The sequence below is a fragment of the Scyliorhinus canicula genome, chromosome 2 (assembly GCF_902713615.1).
Source record: "Scyliorhinus canicula chromosome 2, sScyCan1.1, whole genome shotgun sequence".
NCBI lineage: Eukaryota > Metazoa > Chordata > Chondrichthyes > Carcharhiniformes > Scyliorhinidae > Scyliorhinus > Scyliorhinus canicula.
In genome coordinates, this window is record NC_052147.1 from 196,498,047 (window position 1) to 196,525,026 (window position 26,980).

Genomic DNA, 26,980 nt, shown 5'->3' on the forward strand with positions numbered 1-26,980 from the left:
ATAAGGTGTTAGTGCGGCCACACCTGGAGTATTGTGTTCAGTTTTGGTCTCCTTACTTGAGAAAGGACGTACTGGCGCTGGAGGGTGTGCAGAGGAGATTCACTAGGTTAATCCCAGAGCTGAAGGGGTTGGATTATGAGGAGAGGTTGAGTAGACTGGGACTGTACACGTTGGAATTTAGAAGGATGAGGGGGGATCTTATAGAAACATTTAAAATTATGAAGGGAATAGCTAGGATAGATGCGGGCAGGTTGTTTCCACTGGCGGGTGACAGCAGAACTAGGGGGCATAGCCTCAAAATAAGGGGAAGTAGATTTAGAACTGAGTTTAGGAGGAACTTCTTCACCCAAAGAGTTGTGAATCTATGGAATTCCTTGCCCAGTGAAGCAGTTGAGGCTCCTTCATTACATGTTTTTAAGGTAAAGATAGATAGTTTTTTGAAGAATAAAGGGATTAAGGGTTCTGGTGTTCGGGCCGGAAAGTGGAGCTGAGTCCACAAAAGATCAGCCATGATCTAATTGAATGGCGGAGCAGGCTCGAGGGGCCAGATGGCCTACTCCTGCTCCTAGTTCTTATGTTCTTATTTGATTTGATATGGAGTGTATTTTCTTGCTATCAGTGCGGTTGTCACAATTTAAATAACTCCAGCAGCAAGTCTTTTTGTGTTTTAAAATAAAGAAGGCTATTTATTATCCCACATCCCTGGAGGTTTAAAAAAAGGTGACATCACACTCACTCAACCCTAACCCTGTAGTTGAATTTCTTGGAGGTTGATTCCCGGGTAAATTTGCAGTTTGAGCAGGTTAGTGAAAGCTTTCTCCCACTTTCAAGGTATTGCTGTTTATTACCTTAGCTGCTTAATTGACTGTAGCTGGTTCAATGGATTTCTGACAGTCTATCAATCTCTTCAGAAGTGATTCTTGTTGTTTTAAAAGTAGGCAAAAAACCATCATTATCTCACTCATGTGACCTGTTACAAGACCAAATCCTTTTCCAATAAAGGTAGGCAGTCAGGCCGATAAACACCCTGCGTTGTCATTTGACACATTTATAATTCATTAATTCTGGATCCAGGTGAAGGACCATCATAGCAAATAGGGGGGGCCAATGAGAACCTATTCACATTTGTCGAACACACAGTGAGTTTCAATGTGTATTTTGCCTATGGTGAATCAAAAAGTTGAGTTGACTGACATGCTATTGTCTTTTTGTTCACTTTCCATCCTCAAACAACGGGATATGTGGGGCGGTATTCTCCCCCCTCCCACACACCGGGTGGGAGAATCGCCGGGATGCCCCGTGAGTCCATGCCGCCCCAACACCCGCACGCGATTCTCCCCCCCCCCCGAAACCAGCGCCACGAGAACCGCGCCGGGCCGCTCGGAGAATCACCGTAAATGGCGAGCGGCGATTCTCCGGCCCTGATGCGCCGAGCGGCCGGCAAAATAAATGACAGTCCCGCCGGTGCCGTTCATTCCCTGGTCGCTGCCGGCGGGAACGCTGTGGGGAGGGGGGGGAGGGGGAGGACGGGGCTCCTTCACTGGGGGGGGGGGGGGGCCTCCCTCTCCCTCCCCCCGGGCTTATCTCCTTCCGCGGCCGGCCCCAGAACTCCGGCGTCATATTGGTGAGGGGCCGGCGCGCGTAAGAAGTTACCCGTGCGTGCGCAGGATGGCGTGGCCCAACTTCGCATGTGCAGGTTGGCGCGGCGCCCATTTGGCACCGCGTACAGAGGCTGGAGTGGCGTGAACCGCTCCAGTGCCGTCGTGTCCTGGCCCTCTTCACGCCATCGTGAAACGCAACGACATTCACGACGGCGTGGGCACTTAGTCCCGGGGGCGGAGAATACCGCCCGTGAATTTTCAAGATAGCTGTGAAAGTCCATAGGCAATTAGGTATTTGCTTGCCTGGAGCAGAAATTGCCAAAAGTCAAATGGTTTGCAGTGGCCATTTTAACATTTTTGTTCAAAAATTTGAAATATTATCTGAAAATTCATAATATACTGGAACATAGCACAAATAAGGGCTATTTATTGACAACATGGCTTTTGACCCATGCACAGATACACAACATGTGTACAATGAAAGCCATGCTGTCACACAAAATTTGCCATTGGCAAATTGAAACAATCTTCTGTTGCCTGAACACTTCTGAAGGAGTCCTACTGTGTATGGTAGAGAAGATGACGACGTGCAGCACAAGCTTGCCATCATAAAGAGATAGTTCTTGTTTCGAGCAGTCGAGGAGCAGCAGCATGAGGAGGAAGAAGAGGTAATCTGTGCAGTCCATTTCTGCTGGGGCTGCCCATGTAGAACTCATCCGAGTGTGGAAACCAATGAATGCCACCCAATTCTCCATTCAGCAACAGTCACACACCTTTGGCGGGATTTTCCAGCCCTGCTTCCTCCAGGACCAGAAATTCCTTTCCAATGTTAACTGACCTTTTGATTGTCAAATTATCCGTCCCACTCGTGACAACTCTTTTCTGGTCACTGAGCAAACCCAAATTTATGAATTAAACCATGAGATATTGCATACAAAAGTTAACTAATCACCCTTTTGCATACCTATGCCTATTCTAGCACTCCTAAACAATCCTATCCCATCGGCTGCAGCATGCCTGGTGGAAGGCTGCTGACTTTCAGTGTAGGACACTGTAGATGGCCTTGCAGGTTGACCTTGAGCTCCTTTGGGCCACTTGGCAACAGCAGTCTGGACTGGCTGACTGACAGACAAGAGCACTGACAAAGTGGGAGGATGATCTGGTCTTCCTGAGAGAGGACAACACTTCAATGCTCCATAGAACTGTCAGCACTGCTCCTATATAATGCCTCAGCGAACCTAATCTGTTGGAGGACAGAATACCGGACTGAAGTGGCACCCTTGAAGTCTATGAAAACTAATCAACAGCCATGATCACAAAAAAATGAGAGTACATGCAGCAGTCTGGGATTCCACTGCAGCAGGAAGAAATTAAGTGGCTGCTGTCACATTGGTCATTATATGTTGCATCATTCTTGGGACCACAATTATGTGAATAGAGTTGGTCACCAGTTCCGTGCTGAAAAGGATTGGCCCCAGGTTCTGCACAAAGCCTTGTGTCAATTGGTGCCAGAATCCTCCCTGCTCTTCAACATTGACCAGATACTTTGGCAGATTTCCCAAGTATTTCTTTGGGCATTGCCATCAGCATTCTTCTGTAGGCCACAGAAGTGCTCTGCAACAGAATGTGTGCGTCTTCACTCTCTCGCAAGCTGGCATCAATGCTTTCCTTGTCCCTCACTCAGTCTGCACCCCACCCATGCAGAATGTCTCACCACATTCCAATCTAACTCTAATTTATCCTCTAAAGTAAACATAGCACCAGAATCCGGGCTGCTGGCTGCAAGTGTGACATCAAGTGACAGTACTACGTCTTCATCATTATTCTCATCTTCGTGTTCCTCCACTGCCTGGCCAGCTTGCAGTTCTTGGCCATCTGAAAGGATACAGGAAAAAGGGTAGGTTGTGATGCGGGAGGGTGAGGGAAAAGAAAGAGGCTATAATATCTGCAGCTTGTTAACCAGAAGAAATTGTGGGATGAAGGGGAATTGAGAAGGAGGATGAGATCAGAGGATAACATCATCTTTGAACTCTGCCTTGTCCATACCTCATCATTGGGTGTCCCAATAATGGTCGGCATGGTCTTCTTCATGGGGGCCAGGACATGCAGATGCAGCTGCATCCCTCCAATTAGTTCTTGGTGCCTCTGGTTGTGTGCCCAGATTGTCTTTCAAGAGAGAGCAAGTGTGTCAGTGATTGTCTGCAATCTATTTGTCTGATGTGGCTGTTATGATTGAATAACTGACAGTGTATGCCAGTTGCAAGATATGGGTGTGAGAGTTGTAGATGTGCTAAATTTGAGAGAGTAATGTGAAGAATATGAATGTTAAGTATGAGTAAAATGATTTCTGGAGATTGTTGGTGGATGACGGATGAGGGTATCTGAGGCTAGGAGTGAAGTTGGTAGGATATGGCATTTGAAGATGCATTAATTAACCTTGTCCATCTGTTTGAGGTCATTGAACATCTTGTGACACTGCAGCCAGATCCTCAGGGCTTGACTCTTGGTATTGACCTCCAAGGCTATCTGATCCCACTACTTGCTAAGAGCACATTGAGAGGATCTCGTGGCCCCATGAAGTTAGAGGAAATCTCTGACACTTTCCATTACCTCCACCAAGGCCTCCTGTGCAGACCCAGAAACCTTGGAACTTGTTCTCTCATGTTGTGCCATTCTTCACTGTTCCCCTGTCATATTCGCTTCCTGCATGATCATGATTGCTAGCACAGTGCATCGCCTCTTAAAGCAGTGCAGATTAGTGGAAGTGATGCTTGAAAGTCATGATTCAGAGCTCCAGGCTAATGCATGCAGCCAAATAACAGCAAAGTTTTTTCTATCATTTTTATGGGATGTGGGCTTTCATGGCTAGGCCAGCATTTGTTGCCCATCCCTAATTGCCCTTGAGAAGTGAAAGTGAGCTGCCTTCTTGAACCGTTGCACTGGCTGCATGCAGCAATCATTAAAATGGGCACGCAGCATGATGTTGGCATGCTGCCTGTATTACAATGAACAGGCATTGCTTAATCATGCATCATAGTTCCCAAGCACCATTTTCAGCGGCTATTCAATTTATCTCCCTAAGTACCAATTGTTCTCATTGCTTCAATGAGATGTATTTATTTAAGCTTCCTTCGTGATATTTTGATAATTAGTTAACTTTAAAATAGCATCACAAAAGAACCATGGGAAATAGTAGAATTACCTGTTAATGATCTCCCTGAGAAGTATTGGAACCTCTACCTCATGTTTTGTTACTATTCCAAATGACGCTTTCACTGCCACAGAGTCCGATCCATCGATGTTAAACCCAACATCATGAATAATATGATTTCCAAGTTTCCCTCTGAGGGAAACATCTGACTTATCTTCGTAATTGAGCAGCTGATATGAAGAGACGCCTATTAAATAGCAAACAAATGCCTGGTTAATTTTGTTATATTTACCAGTATTATTTTTAACATAACTTCACATTTATTTTAGCACACATATGTTGTAATTTGCTGATGCAAATCAGTCTATGAAACTCAGAACAAGATTACTGATTACTCCTGTTAAATGAACAATTCCCAATTGTGATAACCCACTTTATAGCAATCCCACTTTATAGAAATCCAGTTGATTAAGTGGAAGAAGGCAGTGAATTTGAATAAGAAGCAAGGTTTCTGTGGTAAAAGATAGATAGGATTCTGAAATTGTCATAAATATAATCTATTATAATGTAGCATAAGGGTCTGGCAGAGAATGGGTTAATGTGGGACTGTATCACCCGCACTGAAGGGACATGTGACCTTAGTCTGGAGGGAGTCTTGTACAGGACAGAGATTTGTGTAAAGGCAAGTATGGAGACAGCTTCTAGCTTAGTCTTATACTGTATATATTGGCAGCACAGTGGTTAGCACTGTTCCCTCAGCGCCAAGGACCCGGGTTTGATTCGGAAATTGGTTGACTGTGTGGAGTTTGCACATTTTTCTCCTTGACTGCGTGGGTTTCCTCTGGATGCTGGGTTTCCTCCCACAGTCTAAAGATGTGCAGGTTAGGTAGATTTACCATGCTAAATTGCTCCTCAGTGTTGTGGTACAGGAACCATGCTGACAAGACACATAGGCCAGGAACAGAAACTGCAATATTAGGCCCTGGCTGAATTGATACTTGCCGTCTGCAAGAGCGCTCAAGTCAACACATGAACTCATTATTGCTATATGGACTTTGTGATTTCCCACTTGCATTTCGACAAAAGAACAAGACCATGCTATGAATAAGTACTGAATTTCCAAACACAGGTGATCAATTTTGCAGCAGGACGAAGGACAGACAAAAGAAGTCATCAGTTCCATAATGAGCTAATAGCTGGTCAGACGACGGTGTTTCAGAGAACAATGAGTCTTGATCGAAAAACCCTGGATGAACAGGAGTATCCGTTTATTCCCATTAACGAGTTTGGGACTTGATGGGACAATAGAACTCAGGCCAGGTGTGAGCGGATACCTGGACTCAATACCAGCAGACTGGTATGAAGCAAGGAACATTGGAACAGATCTTCAGGGATAACCTGGGAGTCCCCCAGGTGCAACCATTGCAAGAAGGGACCCTGGGTTTCAAAGTCCAGTGAAGATATCCACATCGAGTGATCGCAGCCTGGCCAGCCTCCTTCACTAAATGTGGGTAATACCTAGAGCACAGCTCTGAGTCTGAGTCATATGTTGTGTGAGAGAGAATTGAAAATAAATTACGTTAAACAATGAACCTGTTTGTCCTTTGTTCAAGTCGCAAATAAGGGCACCTTGGTAAAATGTTTGAATAATAAATTGGTCCGAGTGTCTGAGATTTTACAGACACAACAGTGTCCAAAGGTCAGGTGGGGATATGGGGATAGGGCGAGAGAGTGGGCCTGGGTAGGGTGCTCTTTCAGAGGTTCAGTGCAGACTCGATGGGCCAAATGGCCTCCTAAAGCACTGTAGGGATTCTAAGATTTCTCGGATACGTACATAGTTTAAAGAAATATATTTTTATTTGATTTTTAGCATTTCAACATTTTATACATAAAACAAAACAATCCAAACAACAAGAAGAACAAGAACAACAAACCCACCCAACCCCCCACTCTGCCAACCAACACCCCAGTAATGCAAACAAAAGCTCTCCCCGTCCCTACCCACCCCCACCCCCTGCCCTCCCCTAGCAACTGATGGTAACTAACTCTTTAAAATGAAGATTAAACAGAACCCATCTTTTGTGGAACCCTTCAGATAACCCCCCTCAAGGTAAACCACCTGCACCCAGCCTGCCAATGATAGGGGGAGGAAGTCCCACCTCAACAAATCTGTCTTGACCCTACCGGCCAGGCGCATAGAATTCAACAAGCCACCTGCACCCCCAGGTACTCAAATTGAGAAGTCGGCACAAAAAACGGCAATCCCCCCCCCCCCCCCCCCCCACAAAGCCAGCTCCCGTTCCTGGAGACAAAATCAAAAAGCACTCACTCTTGTCCAAAGTCAATTTGTATCCAAAAAAGTCCTAAATCACCTCAGTAGCCCATTATACCCCCACCGTGGGACCCGGGTGAGAAACATACAAAGGTTTGGCAGGATGCAGGGAAACCTTATGCTCCACCCCCCCCCCCCCCCCTCATTATTCCCCTCCACCTATCCGAGCCCCTCAGCACAATGGACAAGGGCTGTATTGGCAGTGCAAACAAAAGGGGGGGACAATGGACATCCCAGACTCATTCCCCTATGCAGCTGAAAATATCCAAGTTCACTCGCCTTCAGTTCCTTATACAACAATTTGACCCACGCCACAAACTTCAGGCCCAATCCCAAACTGATCCAACATTGCAAACAAATAACTCCATGTACTCGCTTACATGCCTTCTCCGCATCCAGTGCCACCACCACCTCCAGATACCCCTCCTTCTGATGGGGAGAGCATCACGTTTAACAAGCGCCGCACATTCGAGGACAACTGGCTATCCTTTACAAACCCTGTCTGATTCTCCCCTATTATCTGCGGAAGGAACTCCTCTGACCTAAGAGCGACCTTGGCAAGAATCTTGGCAACCACATTCAGAGATAATTGCTGATCCAACCCACACTCCACCAGGTCCTTAGCCTTTTTAAACAAATGGATGCCTGTCCCATCATCTCTGAACTCTCCTTTAGGGTACCTCAAACATCTCCAACAGCGGCGCCAGGCTATCCAAATTTTTTTCATAGAATTCCATCGGGGACCTATCCGGCCCAGGTGCTTTACCCCTTTGCATCTTCCCTATCACCATCCGAACCTCCTCCATCCCCACTGGCTTCTCCAACCATGCCTTCTCCTCCTCTTCTACTTTAGGACACTGCAGTCCCTTTAAAAACTCCCTCATATCCAACTCATCCCTTGAAGGCCACCACGAGCCCTTTCGCCCCACGCCGGACCTGAACAATCTCTTGGGAGGCCGCCTGCAGGTGGAGCTGTCCCACTAGCAGACAACAGACCTTCTCCCCATACATGTAGGCCATACCCTTTGCTCACCTCAATTGGCATACCGCTTTCCCTGTAGACAAACGGTCAAACTACATCTGCAGTTCCTTTCTACTGACCAAAAAAAGCTCTAGTGTGGGATCCTCCACCTATTTCCCATCAACTTCCAGGATTTCATCCACCAGCTGCTGTCGCTTCTCTCTTGCCTCCCTTACTATATGAACCTTAAACAAGATGATCTCGCCCCTTACCACCACCTTCAGCGCCTCCCAAACCACCAATGGTGAGACCTCCCTATTGACATTAAACCCCACATCCCATCCTCACAAAAACCCAGATCCAACCTCCACGCCGGCATCTGTGCAGGCCCCTTCTTTAACACCACATCCACCAAGTGAGGAGCGTGATCCGAAATTACAATCAGCAAGTATTCCACTTTCCTCACCCGCGACAACAACGACCTCCCCGTAATAAAGAAGTCAATCCTCGAATGAGGACGGTTTAGATCAAACCATCTTCGGATGCCATACTGCATTTAAATCCCCACCTAAAATTAACTGATGTGTGTCCAGACTTGATATAGTCGCCAATATCCTCTTCATAAACCCTACATCATCCCAATTTGGGCATATACACTAACCAACACCATCACCCTCACTATAATGACAGAGCGGCACAGAAACCAGCTCACTTATGAAGTAAAACATGCCAAATACTATTCCACAATAGCTGATTCAACACCAAATGTGAGTTATGTGGACCAATAACATTAATTTTAAAAGCAAATTACTGCAGATGCTGGAATCTGAAACGAAAGAGAAAATGCTGGAAAATCTCAGCAGGTCTAGCAGCATCTGTAGGGAGATAAAAGAGCTAACATTTCGAGACTGATGACTCTTTGTCAAAGCTCTACATTAATTAAAATTAATTTAAAGATATGTGACCAGCAATGGTGAAGTTGTAGAGCGATTTCTTTGTTTTCTCCACCTACAATCCCACATTTCTGGGTGGCTGGAAACAGCTGTTTTGGAAATCATTGCAAATTTAGGTTTGGGCTTTGAAAATTGTCATGGGCAGAGCTCTGATAATGCCATAAATATGGCAGGAAAATATTCAGATTTACAAGCAAAACTGAACATGTAAGCCTCTGTGCATTATTCATCCCTGTTCCAGTCACTCCTTGAATTCAATCTGCAATGCTGCAACTGCATCCTGTGAGAAGTTGTACATTTTAAAAAAATTTCTTCAAAGTGTGCATATATTTTTTTCGGTTTCCATGCATTGGTAGAATCTGTTGCAATCATGCTTGGAGTAAGCAAATGGAAAACATTTGACGGTCAAACAAATTTGTGACACCAAGTGGTCTGCTTGTGGAGATGCTGTGTTGGCTTTGAAAATGATGTTGATATAGTGATGAGGGAGCACGCAAATGCAAAAGACCATTTGCAACCATCGTCAGTCAGAAGTGCCGAGATGACGATCCTCCTTGGCCTCCTCCTGAGGTTACCAACATCACTGATGCCAGTTTTCAGCTAATTCAACTCACTTCATGTGATACCAAGAAGTGACTGAATGCACTGTATACTGCAAAGGCTTTGAGCCCTTATAATACTCCAGCTACAACACCGGGATCTATCCAATAATATAGAAAATTGCCCAGGTGTGTCCTGTCCACAAAAAAAAGGACAAATCCAACCGAGCTAATTATCTCTCATCAGTCTACTCTTGACAATCAGCAAGTGATGGAAGGGTTTGTCAACAGTGCTATTACATAGCAATACCAGCAAATTACATTCAATTTGGGTTCCCAGTGCAACTCAGCTCTTGCCCTGATTACAGCCTTTGTTTAAATATGGACAAAAGAGCTGAACTTCAGAGGTGAAAGTAGAGTGACTGACCCTGACACCAAGGCAGCATTTGACCAAGTGTGGCATCAAGAAGTCCTAATAAAATTTAAGTTAGTGGGTGTCAGGGGGAAAGCTCTCCACTGGTTAGAGTCACACCTAGCACTAGAAAAAGGTGGTTGTAGTTGTTGGAGGCCAATCATCTCAGTCCCAGGACATTGCTGCAGGAGTTCCTCAGGGTAGTGTCAAAGGTCCAACCATCTTCAGCTGCTTCATCAATTACCTTGTTGTGAGAAGTGGGGAATTTTGCTGATGATTGTACAATGTTCAGTACCATTCATGACTTCTCACATACTGAAGCAGTTTGTGTCCATATGCAGCAGACCAGACCAACATTCAGACTTGGGCTGGTAAGTGACATGCAAGAGTCATGCCACAAAAGTACAAGGCAATGATCATCTCCAACAAGGGACAATCCAATCATCTGCAGCAACTTAACAAAGCCCCTTCAACAGCACCTTCCAAACCCATGACCTTTACCAACTAGAGGGACAAGGGCAGTAGAAGAAGGGAAACACCACCACCTACATGTTACTCTCCAAACCCACAAACCATCCCCACTTGGAACTTGTTCACATTCCTCCAATGTCACTGGGTTAAAATAATGTAACTCTCTTCCTGACAGCACTATAGCTGTGCCTATAGTATGTGGATTTCAGTGGTTCAAAGAGACTAACCACTATCTTCAAGGGTAATTAGGGATGGACAATAAATGTTGGCCTAGCCAGCGATGCCCACATCCTGTAAAAGAATAAATGGAAACAAAAGCCGAGCCTGCACCAATCATGATGCCTGTTTAAACTAAAGTCTTCTGGGGTCCATAACCCTCTATTCATGTATTTGTCAAGATGTCCCTTAAACATCACTATCGTCCCTGCTTTCACCACCTCCTCCAGCAGTGAGTTCCAGGCACCCACTACCCTCTGTGTAAAAACCTTGCCTCACATATTGCCTCTAAACTTTGCCCCTCACACCTTAAACCTATCTCCCCGTGACTGCATGGGTTTCCTCTGGATGCTCCGGCTTCCTCCCCAAAGACATGTTTGTTAGGTGAATTGGACATTCTGAATTCTACCTCAGTGTACCCGAACAGGCGCCGGAATGTGGCAACTCAGGGATTTTCACAGTACCTTCATTGCAGTGTTAATGCAAGCCTACTTGTGACACTAAAAGATTATTATTATTAATTGACTTTTTCACCCAAGACTATCCACTCTGTCCATGCCACTCATAATTTTGTAGACTTCTATCAGGTCTCCCCATAACCCTGGTCATTCCAGTGAAAACAATCCGAGTTTATCCAACCTCGCTGCATAGCTAATACCCTCCAGTCCGTGGCAACCAGAATTGTACACAATATTTCAAGTGTGACCTAACTAAGCTTCTGCACAGCTGCTGCATGACTTGCCAATTTTTATACCCATTCACATCAGGTGTTTACCTGTTTTAAATTAGGTTCCTCCCCCCATTTTAAATTAGGTTCCCATCCCCACTCTGTCCTGCAAAGTTAAACTTCCTAAAACCAGGAGTTCTATTCTGAAACTTACAAATTACGAACTAACTATTCCTGACAAGTGACCAAGTGGTAATATAGTTCCAATTATTTAGGATGGTGTGCGACTTGGAGGGGGATTTGGTGGTGTTCTCATGTACCTGCTGTCATACAATCATAGAATCCTTACAGTGCAGAAGGAGCCATTCGGCCATCGAGTCAGTATCCAGTCAACCCTCTGAAACAACATTCTACATAAGCCCACTCTACCACAACCCCAACTAACCTTTGGACATTAAGTGGCAACTTAGCATGGCCAATCCACCTAACCTGCACATCTTTGGACTTAGGAAAAACCAGAGCACCCAGAGGAAACCCAGACAGACAGGGTGAGAATGTGCAAACGCTACACAGACAGTCATCCAAAGCCAGAATCGGACTGAGATCCCTGGCACCGTGAGGAAGCAGAGTTAACCACTGTGCCACCATGCCGCACCTTTGTCCTTCTCAATGGTAGAGGTCACAGATTTTGAAGGTACAATAGAAGGAACATTCGTTAGTTGCTACAATGCATATTGTAGATGGCACACCATTGTCACAGTGCAGTAGTAGTGGAGGGAATGAATGTTTCAGATGATGCATGTGGTGCTAAACAACCATAAAATTCCTACAGTGCAGAAGGAGGGCATTCAGCCCTTGAGTCTGCACCAATCCTTTGAAAGAGCATCCTACCCAAGCCCACTCCCCAGCCTTATCCCCATAACCCCATTTAATCTGCACATCTTTGGATACTAAGGGGCAATTCTAGCATAGCTGGCCAATCCACCAAATCTGCACACCTTGAACTGTGGGAGCACCAAGAGGAAAGCCACGCAGACATGGGTAGAATGTGCAAACTCCACAGACAGTCACCCAAAGCTGGAATTGAACCCGAGTCCCTGATACTGTGAGGCAGCGGTGCTAATTACTGTGCCACTGTACCGTGCTGTTCAAGCTTTGTCCTGAATGATATCAAGCTCCGAGCGTTTTACCAGCCGCATTCATCCAGGCAAGTGGGGAGTTTTCCATCACACTCCTGACTTATGCTTTGTAGATGGTGGACAGGCTTCAGGGAATCAGAAGATGAATTCCTAGCCTCTGATCAGCACTTATAGCCAAATTACTGATATGACTGGTCCTGTTCCGTTTATGATCAATTATTAACCTTAGGATGTTTACCTTTGGGGATTCAGCATTGCCAATACCATTGAATATCAAGGGAAGATCATTAGTTTCCCTCTTGTTAGGGATAGTCACTGCCTGACACTACAGTGGCAAGTGACATTCATGCCATATATCAGCCCAAGCCTGAATGTGGGATCCAAGTCTTTCCGCATGCGGACAAGGACGGCTTCAATATCTGAGGAGCAGCAAATGGAAATGAACATTGTGCAATCATCAGAAAACATCTCCTCTACTCACTTATGTTGGAGGAAAGGTCATTGATAAAGCAGCTGATGTTAGTCAGGCCAATGTCCTAAGGAACTCTTACAGTCCTGGGTCTGAGATCACTGACCTCCACTAACCATTGTCATTTCCCTTCTGAATAACCTATACAAAGAAATTATTATAGAATAAGCAAGTCTTCACATTTAGATTACTTTCCATCGTGTTGTGTGGCACTACAATCGTGCTAAATGGGATAGACTTTGAACAGATATAGAATCATAGAATTTACAGGGCAGAAGGAGACCATAAGTTCTGCAGCCTTACCACATCCAACCGTGAATGGTGGCGGAAAATTAAAACAACTCACTGGAGGAGGAGGCTCCACAAATATCTCTCTCCTCAATGATGGAGGAGCCCAGCACATACGTACAAAAGACAAGGCTGAGGCATTCGCAACAATCTTCAGCCAGAAATGCCGAGTGGATGATCCATCTAGTCTTCTCCGGAGCTCCCAAGCATCACCGCTCCAGCATCCATAGTAATTTGCTTTTATTATAGATGTCAGTCTTCAGCCAATTTGATAAACTCCATGTCATATTGAGAAACAGCTGAAGGCACTGGATACTGCAAAGGCTATGGGCCCTGACAATATTCCAACAATAGTACTGAAGACTTGTGCTCCAGAACTTGCTGCACCCCTAACCAAGCTGTTCCAGTACAGCTACAACACTGGCATCTACCTGGCAATGTGGAAAATTGCCTAGGTGAGTCCTGTACACAAGGAACAGGACAAATCCAACATAGCCAATTACCGCCCTATCAGTTTACTCTACGCCATCAGCAAAGTGATGGAAGGAGTCATCAATAGTTCTATCAAGCGGCACTTACTCACCTGCTCACGGATGCTCAGTGTGGGTTCCGCCATGAGCTCAGCTCCTGACCTCATTGCAGCCTCGGTTCAAACATGGACAAAAGAACTGAATGCCAGAGGTGAGGTGAGAGTGACTGCCCTTGACATCAAGGCAGCAATTGATTGAGTTTGGCTCAAGGGGCCCCAGCTAAACTGGAGTCAAAGGGAATCATTGGGGGAAAACTCTCCACTGGTTGGAGTCACACCTGGCACAAAGGAAGATGGTTGTGGCGGTTGGAGGTCAATCATCTCACCTCCAGGGCATCACTGCAGGAGTTCCTCAGGGTAGTGTCCTAGGCCCAACCATCTTCAGCTGCTTCATCAATGACCTCCCTTCCCTTATAAGGTTTGTGGATGATGCACAATGTTCAGCTCCGTTTGCGACTCCTCAGATAATGAAGCAGTCCATGTCCAAATGCAACAAGACCTGGACAATATCCAGGCTTGGGCTGACAAGTGATAAGTTACATTTGCACCACGCAAGTGCCAGGTAATGGCTATCTCCTACAAGAGAGGATCTAACCATCGCCCCTTGACATTCAATGGCATTGCCATCGCTGAATCCCCATAATCAACATCCTGGGGGTTATCATTGATCAAAATCTAAGCTGGACTAGCCATTTTAATACTGTGGCGACTGGGGCAGGTCAAAGGCTAGGAATCGTACGGCGAGTAACTCACCTCCTGACCCCCAAAGCCTGTCCACCATCTACAAAGCTCAAGTCAGGAGTGTAATGGAATTCTCTACTGCAGCTCCAACACACTATCCAAGACAAAGCAGCCTGCTTGATTGCTCCCCCTTCCATAAACATTCAAACCCTCCACCACTGATGAACAGTGGCAGCTGTATGTACCATCTACAAGATACACTGCAGTAACTTGCCAAGGTTCCTTAGACAGCATCTTCCAAACCCACGACCATCCAGAAGGACAAGGGCAGCAGATACCTGGGAACCCCACCACTTGGAGGTTCCTTTCTAAGTCACTCACCACCCCGACTTGGAAATATATCGCCATTCCTTCACTATTGTGGCAGCAAAATCCTGGAACTCTCTCCCTAACAGCACAGTGGGTATACCTGCACCCCAGGGATTGCAGTGGTTCAAGAAGGCAGCTCATCACCACCTTCTGAAGAAAACTAGGGATGGGCAATAAATGCTGGCCTAACCTGCAAAGTATACATTCTGTAAATTAATTTTAAAAAAGATAGTCAACAAATAGCTTTACCTCATACCTTTTGTGTCTGGGATTTAATCTTACAAACATAGCAAGAAATCACAAATTTAATTAAGATTTGGAGTAGAGTGTAAGCAGTTCACGTAAACATAAAATGATTTGTAGGCAGTCCTCAGTCGGCACAATTGGTTCCTAAAAACCACATTGTAAGTCAAAATATCATGTTGAAATCGACTTTCCCACAGGAGAAATGATACAAATAGTGTTCTGTAGAAGGGTGATTTAGATCTGAAACGTTAACTCTGTTTCTCTCCACAAATGCCGCCAGACCGGCTGAGTTTTCCAGCATTTTCTGTTTTCATTTCCAATTTCAAGCAGTCACAGTATTCTGTTTTTCACTGTACAAGTAGGGGATTGGTTCCTGAATGAAGGCCGGAAATCACTCACGGTGGTGTTAAATGTTCTCAGTTCTTCACCTGTCAAGTTGCTAAGGTGACAGTTGATGCCTAAAAAGTTGCTAAGGTGACAGTTGATGCATGCACACCTTAGCACAAGTTCCTCAGTTATTGTGGCATATATAATGAATCTGTTTGATCGCTGTCAGCTGCCTATTTAATCTTGAACTTCTGTGAGTTTGAGTGCATATTAAATTCAATATAAGTGTCTCAATGCATTAAAATCGCAATGGTTATGCCAAAAAACTAACAGAATAAAACACTAGGAGCGAGATTCTCTGGCCTCCCTGCGGAGTGTTTCTCAGTATTGGGAGGTGGGCCGCGATTGGCCAGTGACAGGATCTTCTGGTCCTGCCACGATCAATGGGATTTCCCATTGAATCCACCCCACACCGCTGGGAAACGCGCGGGGAGTGGGATGCACACCGTTGTGAACAGACGGAAGATCGCTCCCTAGTTTCCAACCTAATAAAGGTTGCTCAACCTGTCCAGTTGTACAGATGGGCGGCACAGAACGCCAATGCGCATGCATGAAAGTCGAAACCAACATTGTAAAGACAAAATGGGGTGTCAATTTATAAACGTTGTATAATGTCGGTCATCATAATTTGAATGTTGCGAATTTCAGGATTGCCTGCATTATAGTGACACAATTTCCTGCAAAATGTCAAAATAATTTTTCCATAAGTAAAATAAACATATTACCTGCAGAAACCTCCTTTTCTCCAACAAGAATGTCCTTCAGAGTGAATGGTGTAGAGCTGTATTTCTTTCTTTTCCAGAAGAAGGATCTTTTTCTCTTTGTGACTAGACTGAGCGGCTGATATCGGTCAGCCTCACTAAGACCAGGAACAGGTTTCAGTCTGCCCGTATCTCCAACCTGCTTCACAAAGTTCTTTGTAGCAGCAGCAAACATACCTTACTCGGTTTGTTACTGTTGTCTCACACAAGAGAAATTAGATTCTGGAATTCTAAACAATCAAATTATAGCAGGGAATCAAGAAAAACTGAAACTATAGTAACTTTGAAATTATGGTCGGCTGTTTCAATGGAACTCCTCCTTGAACTGCTCTGTATCTTTTTGCATATCTGTTGTGCTCAGGTTTATAAATAATAAACAAGCAGTTAACCTGATAGGGATGTTTGTGACAGTATCTCTTGCAGTCACAAGTTTATTCTAATTATTGAATGATAATTTCACGAGAATTAGCAATCCAAAATAACTTTAATTATACATTAGGTACAAGTATACAATTTGATTATTGCTGAAATATCAAGATATCTTTAAAATTCATATTTTTAATTTTATGCAGTGTGAGAACATATACTGTATTAAAATTTGAACAAAATCTTAATGTTTTGTTTCAGCTTCTGCTATTATTGCTGCAATAAAAGAATAAGTACCTGGATTTGGATCAGAAAACTTTGAATTAAGTCTTTTACGTTAGAGATTTGGCAGCCTTTATTTGGAAATGAACATAAAGGATGATGCAATTAGCAAGACCACCAAACGGGGGAAGAAAGCAGAAATAGGAGTGGTGAGTTTCGACAAAGATTGAGGAATGAACTGCCAACAGAATGTTGCTTCCAAAGATATGGAATGCTAAAGCTTGACCATAACCCGCCATAATAAGAAAAGATACAAAATGAATTACAATGAAGTAAAATAAGTTTGAAAATTAACAGTCAGAACTACTTTTCCTTAATAATGACAATAATCAACAGAAAAAAATCAAATTTAAAACTCATAATGATCTCCAATGGACCTATGTGTATGAGTATATATTGCACCTTTTACAGGACAACCCGAATGCAGCGAGTGAGTTACTTTTGAAGTATAGTCACTGCTGTAATGTAGGATATGCAGCATCCAATTTGCACACAGCCAGATTCCACGAACAACGATGTGATATTGATTGAGGGATAAATATTGGCCAGTACACTGGGGCTATCTCCCTTACATTAACCTGAGTGGGCAGACATTGCTTTGGTCTAACATCTCCTCCAAAAACAGCACTTCAGTCAGTGCAGCACTACCTCAGTACTGCACTGGAGTCTTAGACATTTGTCCTCATGACTTGAACCGGCAAACTCAGGAGATGAGGATGCTACTAACTGATCCATGGAATCATAAAACAATTGATACAACAGGAGAATGTCATTTGACCAATTGTACCTGCATCAGCACTTTGGAGAGCCATTCAATTGATCCCCCCCCCCCCCCCCCCCAGCTCTGTCCCTCTAACCCTTGTCACCAACATGTGTTTACCCAATAATTTTGTACATTACTACTGAATCTACCTTAAACATCCTTTCAGACAGTGAATTCTCAATGCATTTTTTCCTTCACGTTGCCTCAAATTCTTTTGTCTATTATTTAATTTTGATTTATTGTCACGAGTACCAAGGTACAGTGAAACGTATTCTTCTGCGTGCAGTCCAGATCGTTCCATACATGAAAGACATAGGACATACATCAATACACAATGTAAATACATAGATATAGACATTGGATGAAGCATATGGAGTGTAGTGCTTCTCAGTAGAGAAGGTGCATGGAGAGATCAGTCCAGTCCATAAGAGGGTTATTCAGGAGTCTGGTAACAGCGGGGAAGAAGCTGTTTTTGAATCTGTTAGTGTGTGTTCTCAGACTTTTGTATCTCCTGCCTGATGGAAGAGGTTGGAAGAGAGAATAACTGGGTGGGAGGGGTCTCTGATTATGCTGCCCGCTTTCCCAAGGCAGCGGGAGGTGTAGACAGTCAATAGATGGGATGCAGGCTCACGTGATGGACTGGGCGGTGTTCACGACTGTAGTTTCTTAATCTTGGGCCGAGCAGTTGTCATACCAAGCTGTGATGCAGCCAGCTAGGATGCTTTTTATGGTGCATTTGTAAAAATTGGTAAGAGTCAATGTGGACATGCCAAATTTCCTTAGTTCCTGAGGAAGTCTAGGCACTGCTGTGCTTTCTTGGTTGTAGGGTTGACCTGGGTGGACCAGGACTGATTATTGGTGATGTGCGCACCTATGAATTTGAAGCTGTCAACCTTTTCCACCTCAGTACCACTGATGCAGACAGGGGCTTGAACGATACTTTGCTTCCTGAAGTCAATGACCAGCTCCTTAGTTTTTCTGATGTTGGGGGAGAGATTGTTGTCATTAAACCATGCCACTATGTTCTCTGGGTCCCTCCTGTACTCTAACTCATTGTTGTTCGAGGTCCGACCCACTACGTTCGTGTCATCAGAAAGCCTGTAGATGGAGTTGGTGGTATAATTGGAGTTGGTGTAGATGTAGATGTTATTATCTTAAATTTATGCCCTCTGGTTATTGCCGTTTCTACAACAAAAAACAAATTTACCAAATTTCTTTGTATAAATTATTGAGGATTTTGAACAAACTCACTTTTCCACATAACTCAAGCTCCTCAACTGGGAGTAAATCTCTTCTACACCCTTTCCAAGGCTTTGCCATCCTTCCTAAAATATTCCCCAAATTAAATACTGTACCCCAACTAGGACCAAAGCAGTGTTTTATAAAGGTTCATTGCTTCGGTAATCTATTGCTCTATTAATAAAGCCTAAGAATTCCAAATGCCATTTGACAGTTTTTTCGACTTCGATCCACAGAATGTCTATTGTGCAGAAGGAGGCCATTCGGCAAATCAAATCTGAGCCAACCCTCTGAAAGAGCATCAACCTAGGCCCACTCCCCTGTCCTAACCCCGTAACCCCACCTAACCTGCATATCTTTGGACACTGAGAGGCAATTTATCATGGCCAATCCACCTAACCTGCACAACTTTGGACTATGGGAGGAAACCGGAGCACCCGGAGGAAACCCATGCACATTTGATAAAAGCAAATTACTGCGGATGTTGGAATCTGAAACCCTGGGCAGGATTCTCCGCCGGCGGGATTCTCCATTTTGTCGGTGCCCAGGGGTTTCCTGACGGTGTGGGGCTGCCCCACAATGGGAAACCCCATTGACCAACCGGCGTAACGGAGAATCCTGCAGGTGGGTCGAGGCTGAAAAGTAGCATGGCGGGGCACAGAATCCAGCCTCCTTTCTCCCCTTTGCGTCCCCCTTTTCCTCCCCCCACATCCACGTCTGCCACAGTTTACCCTCTGATGTTAGTTTCTCTGCTGTTTGGCCTTTCACACCTTTTGTTCTCTCTGGTGACTGCCATTAGCCCTCTTTCCCTTGGTTTCTGTGGCTATTAGCACCTCGTTTCCCTGGGTTTCTGTGGCTATGGCTCATCTTTCATTCTCATTCCACTGTATAAGTATTTCCCACTTTTGCTGTCCTTTAGCTTTGACAAAGGGTCATCTGCTCTTGAAACGTTAGCTCTTTTCTCTCCCTACAAATGCTGCCAGATCTGCTCAGATTTTCCAGCATTTTCTCTTTGGACCATTGCACACTTGTTCTGCTGTTGAAAATATTTGTATACATATCCCTTTACTGCATCACACAAGCTTCCTACCAAAACTAATTGTTTCACACTACTCCGTGAAATGTAATCAATTTCACCTGTCTATCTATGTCCCCTGAAGTCTGCCGCTATTCTCATTATTAATGACATTTCTAAGAAGTCAACAGGGGGCCAGATTGGTTGACAATGAAGAGGCTGGAGTCACTCCCAGGGGTAGTGAGTTTCATAGGATTTCATAAGGGTTGTCCAATGGGAAGGGGTCGAGGAAATCGGTCAACAGGGACTCGGATATGTATGAGATGCAATGAGTAAGGATCACCACATCTGAATGATGCATCATATGTTGCATTGCTGTTTGAGATGAAGCAAATGTCCATGCTATTCATTTATCTTATTCCCTCAACAGGTCATTTGGCATCCTGAGCAGACTTCTACCCTGAGGGACTGCCAGAATCTCTGAGGCAGATGAGCAAATGCAAGTGGGCGCACTGTCCCATCCTTACTCCATACCTAGAACCAGCTCAGATATCAGCAACTTGGTGGCTTTTTGCGCAAGGACAAGAATGGTCGCACTTCCTGGTTTGAACACTCCATAATCGTCCGAGCAGCTGCCAGAGGCAGTGACCGCCCAAGGCCTCTGATTCTCAGAATTTCCAAAACCAGGATGATGCTGCGCCCTTCACAGATGACGATTCTCTGGAGTCATTTATGAGGCAGCAGATGGTGGATGGCCAAAGCAGCAAAGTAAAAAATATGGCACATTTTATTTTTTTTACTTTGTTCTGTTTTTGGGCAGCACGGTAGCACAAGTGGATAGCATTGTGGCTTCACAGCGCCAGGGTCCCAGGTTCGATTCCCTGCTGGGTCACTGTCTGTGCGGAGTCTGCACGTTTTCTCCATGTCTGCGTGGGTTTCCTCCGGGTGCTCCGGTTTCCTCCCACAGTCGAAAGGCGTGGAGGTTAGGTGGTTTGACCATGATAAATTGCCCTTAGTGACCAAAAAGGTTTAGGAGGAGTTATTGAGTTATGGGGATAGGGTGGAAGTGAGGGCTTAAGTGGGTCGGTGGAGACTCGATGGGCCGAATGGCCTCCTTCTGCACTGTAATGTTCTATGTTCTATACATGCCCTAGCATAATCCTGTGATCATGCTCTATTTTTAATGCATAACTTCCTCCATTTACAGTTTGGCAACCCTCATCGAGATCCACGCCTAGCAGCTCAATCGGGAGTTCCTGGGCATATGCTCGAACCTGCAAGTCCTCTCATTGCCAATTACATTTCAGGTAGGCATTGCCAGTGATGGACAAGGCTTCTGGTGTGTCAGCCAGATCTTAGTTCATTTCTGGTAAGAAAGGAGAACTGTGTGGACCTCATGTTGATGGATGAATGGCTGCTGACTGTATTTGAGGGTTCCTCTTAGGGCCCTCCTCTCCTTCACCCTCTGCCAGTGACACTAGCACCTCAGGTTGTCACAGTGACAGAAGAGTCTTCGGTCATGAGATAGGTGTCACTCAGAATGCCTGGACCCTCAGGGCTAGAGGATGTCTACCAAGGTCATCCAGGCCAATGGGGCACCAGAGTTAGCAGCCTTCCTCCATTGCGGCTGGTAGTGATGGAGGAACATCATGCGCAGCACTCAGAAAATAATTACAAAAACATTTTAGGCACTCGAGGGCTATCAGGGTGTTAAATGTTAATGTCAATCTTTATTAGTGTCACAAGTAGGCTTACATTAGCACTGCAATGAAGTTACTGTGAAAAGCCCCTAGTCGCCACACTCCGGACCCTGTTCGGGTACACTGAGGGGGGAATTCAGAATGTCCAATTCACCGAACAAGCATGTCTTTCGGGAATTGTGGGAGGAAACTGGAGTGCTCAGAGGAAACCCAAACAGACACGGGGAGAACGTGAAGACTCTACACAGTGACCCAAGCCGGTAACTGAACCCGGGTCCCTGGCGCTGTGAAGCAACAGTGCTAACCACTGTGCTACCGTGTCACCCATATAAACTGGGTTTGGTATTGTTCATCTACTCTTAAATTGTTCATTTTCTCGGTTTGTTGATGCAAATGATTGGAGTGTAGGTGTGTTTATAAAAGGCAGCAATGCACTGACATCTCCATAATCAAATTCAGAGGCCATTCTGACAAATGTGTGCAAAGGTAAGGCCTCAGAATGTATTATTTATGTGTTATACAGGCTGAGCAGAGGTCCTATGGCACCTCCTCTGAGGTGTCTGGGAGTGGCCTACTCTTTTGCGCCCAGAATGTTTAGGTTATCATGTTGTTTCACATTGCCTTGGTGCTCCTCAGAGTCAAGGTTGGACCCTTTATCTGACCTTGCCTGGCAGGTCTCCATGTCCTCATCCTCAATGTCCTTTCTCTCGACAGACCCAGATTGTGTAGAGCGAAGCACATGCCAATGACACTCGATCTGTTGTGTATTGCAATGCTCCTGCAGATCAGTCACAATGACAAAACCCCTTCTTCAGAAGGAGTATAATCCTCTCCATAGTTGCTCTTGTGGAGGCATGCTGAGCGTTAAACCCCTTTTTACTGTAGGTTTTTGTTGTGGGATGAATGCCACTCAAAGTCCTGAATTGGTCAAAGAAAGGTATTTTTTATTAAAAGCAAGCAGGGGAAGATTCAAAACTGCAGAATCTCTCAAAATTGGCATTTCAATAACATAAATTTATACAAAGCAGAGCTTCAGTTGACCCAACGATCCGAGTGTGTTTTGTCTGATCATGGCCTCATGTGCCCCTCATAGACATGTAGTATCATATTCTCGTAGACAAGCAGGTATCAAGGTACAAAATGTAAGGAAAACAGCTTGGGCTTATCAACAACAGTAACTTCATCTCTATACACAAATAGAAAACAATAGGGTTGTGGTGGAAAGATACAATGAGAGAAGCAGCTGTCATGCATACAACTCTCTTTCTAAACTCATTAATCATATTGACACTTTTTCCCCCAAATCAGACATCATACGTCATCATAAGAGGTAGCCCTTGGACAAATGTGGATTCATTAAGAAAAGTCAGCAAGGATTTGTTAAAGGCCTATTATGCTTAACCAATTTTATTGAGATTTTCTATGAGGTCACAGAGAGGGTAGATGATGATAATGAAGTTTATGTGGCATTTGATAAAGTGCCACATAACAGTTTTGTCAATAAAGTTGAAACCCATCGAATAAAAAGTGTCCGCATGATATCTGACGGTTAAATTCTGCCCATAGTTCCCTGTGTCTGCATGGGTCTCACTCCCACAACCTAAAAAATAAAGATGGGCAGAGTTGGTTGGCCATGCTAAATTGCCCCTTAATTGGAAAAAAGAATTGGGTCCTCTAAATTTATTTTAAAAAGGATTTCCTCAGTGTCAGCAGAAGTACAGAAGTGCAAAACTTCACATAGTACCAGTTTCATTACTAAATGGAGAAGACCAGCACACTCTTCTCATGCAGTAGAAATTGTTGTTTCCTTTACCATTGGCATTCTTGCAAACCATTAGGATGAGTGAAAGACAAAATTTAAACTGCACATATTTTAAAAGAAACCTTGCCAGTCAGCACCCTCCCATATGCTGAAAATAGTTTTATTTGCTTTTATTTACCTTGCTGTCTGATGCTCATCCTCACTCCATTCTGCTCCTCTTTCTCAAAACTTCTTTGACCATGCACTCCATAACCTGGGGCTTTCCAAACAACTAGGCACCTACCTACTGTCCTGTGATGCAAGTTCTTGATTTGCTCTCCTGCTGCTTCCCTGGTTCCTGCTGACTCCCCACTGCTGCTTTTATCTGTGGGGCTCTGACACAGTTTACCTTACCGCCATTTGTATTTGTGGGTCACTTGTCTGGTTTTCCTTCAGGCTTGCTTTTAGCAGACCCTGGTGATTCCCTTCACTGAAGGTTATTAATTAACCTATAACAGTACTGAGAAGTGATTTGCTGAGCTCACATAAGCATATTATGCCCAATTTTAGGAAGATTCTCGCTGCAGAATAATAATAATCTTTTTTGTCACAAGTAGTCTTACATTAACACTGCAATTAAGTTACTGTCAATCATCCACAATTCAGAGAAGCTAGGCTAGTAACAATGACACCTTGTCTGCAGAGGGATCAGAGAGTTCAATTTAGCTACCGTGGAAGCTAGTGCCTGGTTTGGTGCACACGCTAAAAGAAAACCCTGTCTGCTGAGGCAGAATGCAGAATCAATAATTGGTATTAGGTAGGATTTTTAAAAGGTTATTGTAATGTATTTTCAGATGCAATAATATAGTTCTATAAAGAGTTGTTCAAGATTAAATAACAGTAAGAAGTCTTTCAACACCAGGTTAAAGTCCAACAGGTTTGTTTCAAATCACTAGCTTTCAGAGCACAGCTCCTTCCTCGGGTGAATGAAGAGGTGGGTTCCAGAAACATATATATTTATATATAGACAAAGTCAATGATGCAAGACGATACTTTGAATGCGAGTCTTTGCAGGTAATTAAGTCTTCACAGGTCCAGACAGAGCAACTGGAGAGAGGGATAATCACAGGTTAAAGAGGTGTGAATTGTCTCAAGTTGGTAGGATTTCGCAATCCCAGGCCAGATTGGGGGGGGGGGGGGGGGGGGGGGGGGGGGGGCTGATTGTAATGCAACATGAATTCAAGGTCCCGGTCTATATATATGTTTCTGGAACCCACCTCTTAATTCACCTGAGGAAGGAGCAGTGCTCCAAAAGCTAGTGATTTGAAACAAACCTGTTGGACTTTAACCTTGTGTTGTAAGACTTCTTACTGTGCTCACCCTAGTCCAACGCCGGCATCTCCCCATCAAGATTAGTCAGTGATGATGTTCATAAACCAACTGTGAATCTTTTGGTTTATGTTTGTCGGCGTGGCGTGGGGGAAATCAACTCATTTTGTACCAGATTTTTGATTTTTAAGATTTTGTGTTTTGATTCATGAGACTGAGTTTGTAATGTCTTGTAGAGGAGAAAAGTACAACTATTAAGCTGTGGTGTTATTCACTCTCCCATTCACAAGAAACCCGATGAAGGCTCTTGGAGTTACAATCAAGGCCTTTATTACAAGCTATAGCACAGGCTGATGATGTTCATAGGAGGCTCATCAGATAGCCCTGATTCAAGGATTGTACAGACACTTATACTTCAGATTCAAATACAAGATACTAACATATACCAATCATTTGATCCTAGTTATCTATATTCAATCATGGCTATTGGTTGGCTGTACTCCCTGCCACCTTGTTTTTCTTTGCTTTACTTTGGAATGAAGTAATCTGTCTCTCACCTTTTCGGGACTCCTCATGATTGCACAATTGGCAACGAGGACAAAACGGAACTACAGGTGGTGCTACTGGACATCCAGACCACAGTTGAATCACGTTTTCAGAGGAGCACGGTTAGCACAGATTTGAAAATGCCGCTCTTCGGAAGACTCAATGCTTTTGACACGAGTGCAGAAGACCGAGCTCGGTATGCTGAGCGAATCTGTTACTTTCTTAGGGCAAGTGCCATTATAGGGGATGGCCACCAAAAAGTGATTCTCCTCACTGCCCGTGGGGCCCGACTTTTAGCCTCATCAAAAGCCTGACTTACCCTGTGGCCCCAGGCTCCAAAGCTTTTGACGAACTGGTGGCGCTCATAGCGGACAACTATGACCCCAAATTGTCAGTTATTGTCCAAAGGTACCGGTTCAATATGGTCAAGACAACTCCAATGGAGTCAATTACAGAGTTTTTGGCACACCTACCCAAGCTGGCTGAGCACTGCAATTATGGGTCATCCCTACTGGAGATGCTGAGGGACTGCTGCAGAGTTAACAACATGGCGACCCAGTGAAAATTGCTGGCTGAACCATCTTTGGACCTCAAAAGCCACTGCCTAAGCAACGTCGGGGCCATACCCAGTGAGACATCTCCCCTGAACCCCAGGAGGATAACTCACAGAGGCGCTGCGCTTGTGGTCAGAGGAAAGGCAGGGACCAGGAATGCCAAATCAGCCAACAAGTATTCTGCCCTAGTCGGGGGACATGCCTACCGAGAGCCAGGGCTTTCTATCTGCCGCAGCCCGACGAGGAGGAGTGCATGCAGTTGAACTGTATAGCCGCGACAAGGGTAGCCCCCCATCAAAGTCAATGTTCAAGTTAATGGTCACCCATTTGTCATGGAACTTGACACTGGAGCTGCGGTCTCAATAACAGGATGGCAAATGTTACAAAAAGTCAGGACAGGAATCCAACGCCTGGACCTGAGGAGTAGTTGACAATGTACACGGGAGAACCATTGGCTATCGTGGGCACGACAATGACTCCAGTTGCCTACGGGCAGCAATCTATCCAACTGCCTTTGATAGCGGTACAAGTGCACAGACCCTGGCTGTTGGGCTGTGGCTGGATGAACATTCCCCACCTGGACTGGCAGCAGATTTTCAGGATGGGCACTGGTGATTGTACCTGATCCTATGAAATACCGGAAGGCTTCCAGGATGGCCTGGGAACAATAAAGGGTGCCTTGGACAAAATTCACGTAGACACTGAAGCCCAACCAAGGTATTTTAGCGCCTGCCCAGTTCCTCATGCCTTGTTGACAAAGGTAGATGTTGAGCTCAACCAGCTGCAAAGCCTGGGAATCATTTATCCTGGATAATTCACGGAGTGGGCAGCGACTATAGTCCCGGTGCTGAAGCCAGATATGTGGGACTTGATTCACTGTAGCCCGACACCAAAATTGTGTTCGTCGATTGGGCGGAAGATGGATTTTCACGCCAAAATCGATCCAGCGCTGGTTTGATGCTGGTCCGCCCCCTCCAAACTGGCGTCATTGTGACAACGGCATTGGCATGTCATCAGCCGGCCCACCCACGATGCTTCGTCCCCGATGGGCCAAGTCCCCAACGGCATGGGACACGCGTGATCCCAGTGGTTGGGAACCCGGTGTGCCGGCTGCGGGCTATGTCCAGCGCCACCACACTCAGCTGGGATCCGTGCCACTGGCTGAGGGTGGGGGGGGGGGGGGTTGCTAGGGCTCAGGAGAGTGGTGGGAGGTAGCCAGGGGGTGGCCAGGCATCACAGTTTCGAGTTAGGTTAGGCACACATCCTACGCCAT

General features: G+C 45.0%; 1 protein-coding gene across 2 annotated transcripts in view; it reads right to left on the bottom strand.

Moving 5' to 3' along the window:
• pjvk (pejvakin) overlaps nucleotides 1-16,347 on the bottom strand; it is a 58,177-nt gene extending 41,830 nt beyond the window's left edge. For both annotated transcript variants that reach the window (XM_038790390.1, XM_038790389.1), the window contains exons 1-2: nucleotides 16,137-16,347; nucleotides 4,804-4,999 (exon numbers count right to left, since the gene is read on the bottom strand). In XM_038790390.1, coding sequence (XP_038646318.1) covers nucleotides 4,804-4,999; nucleotides 16,137-16,347 — 407 coding nt within the window. The remainder of the gene's footprint in view (nucleotides 1-4,803; nucleotides 5,000-16,136) is intronic.
• Nucleotides 16,348-26,980: the final 10,633 nt, after the last annotated feature.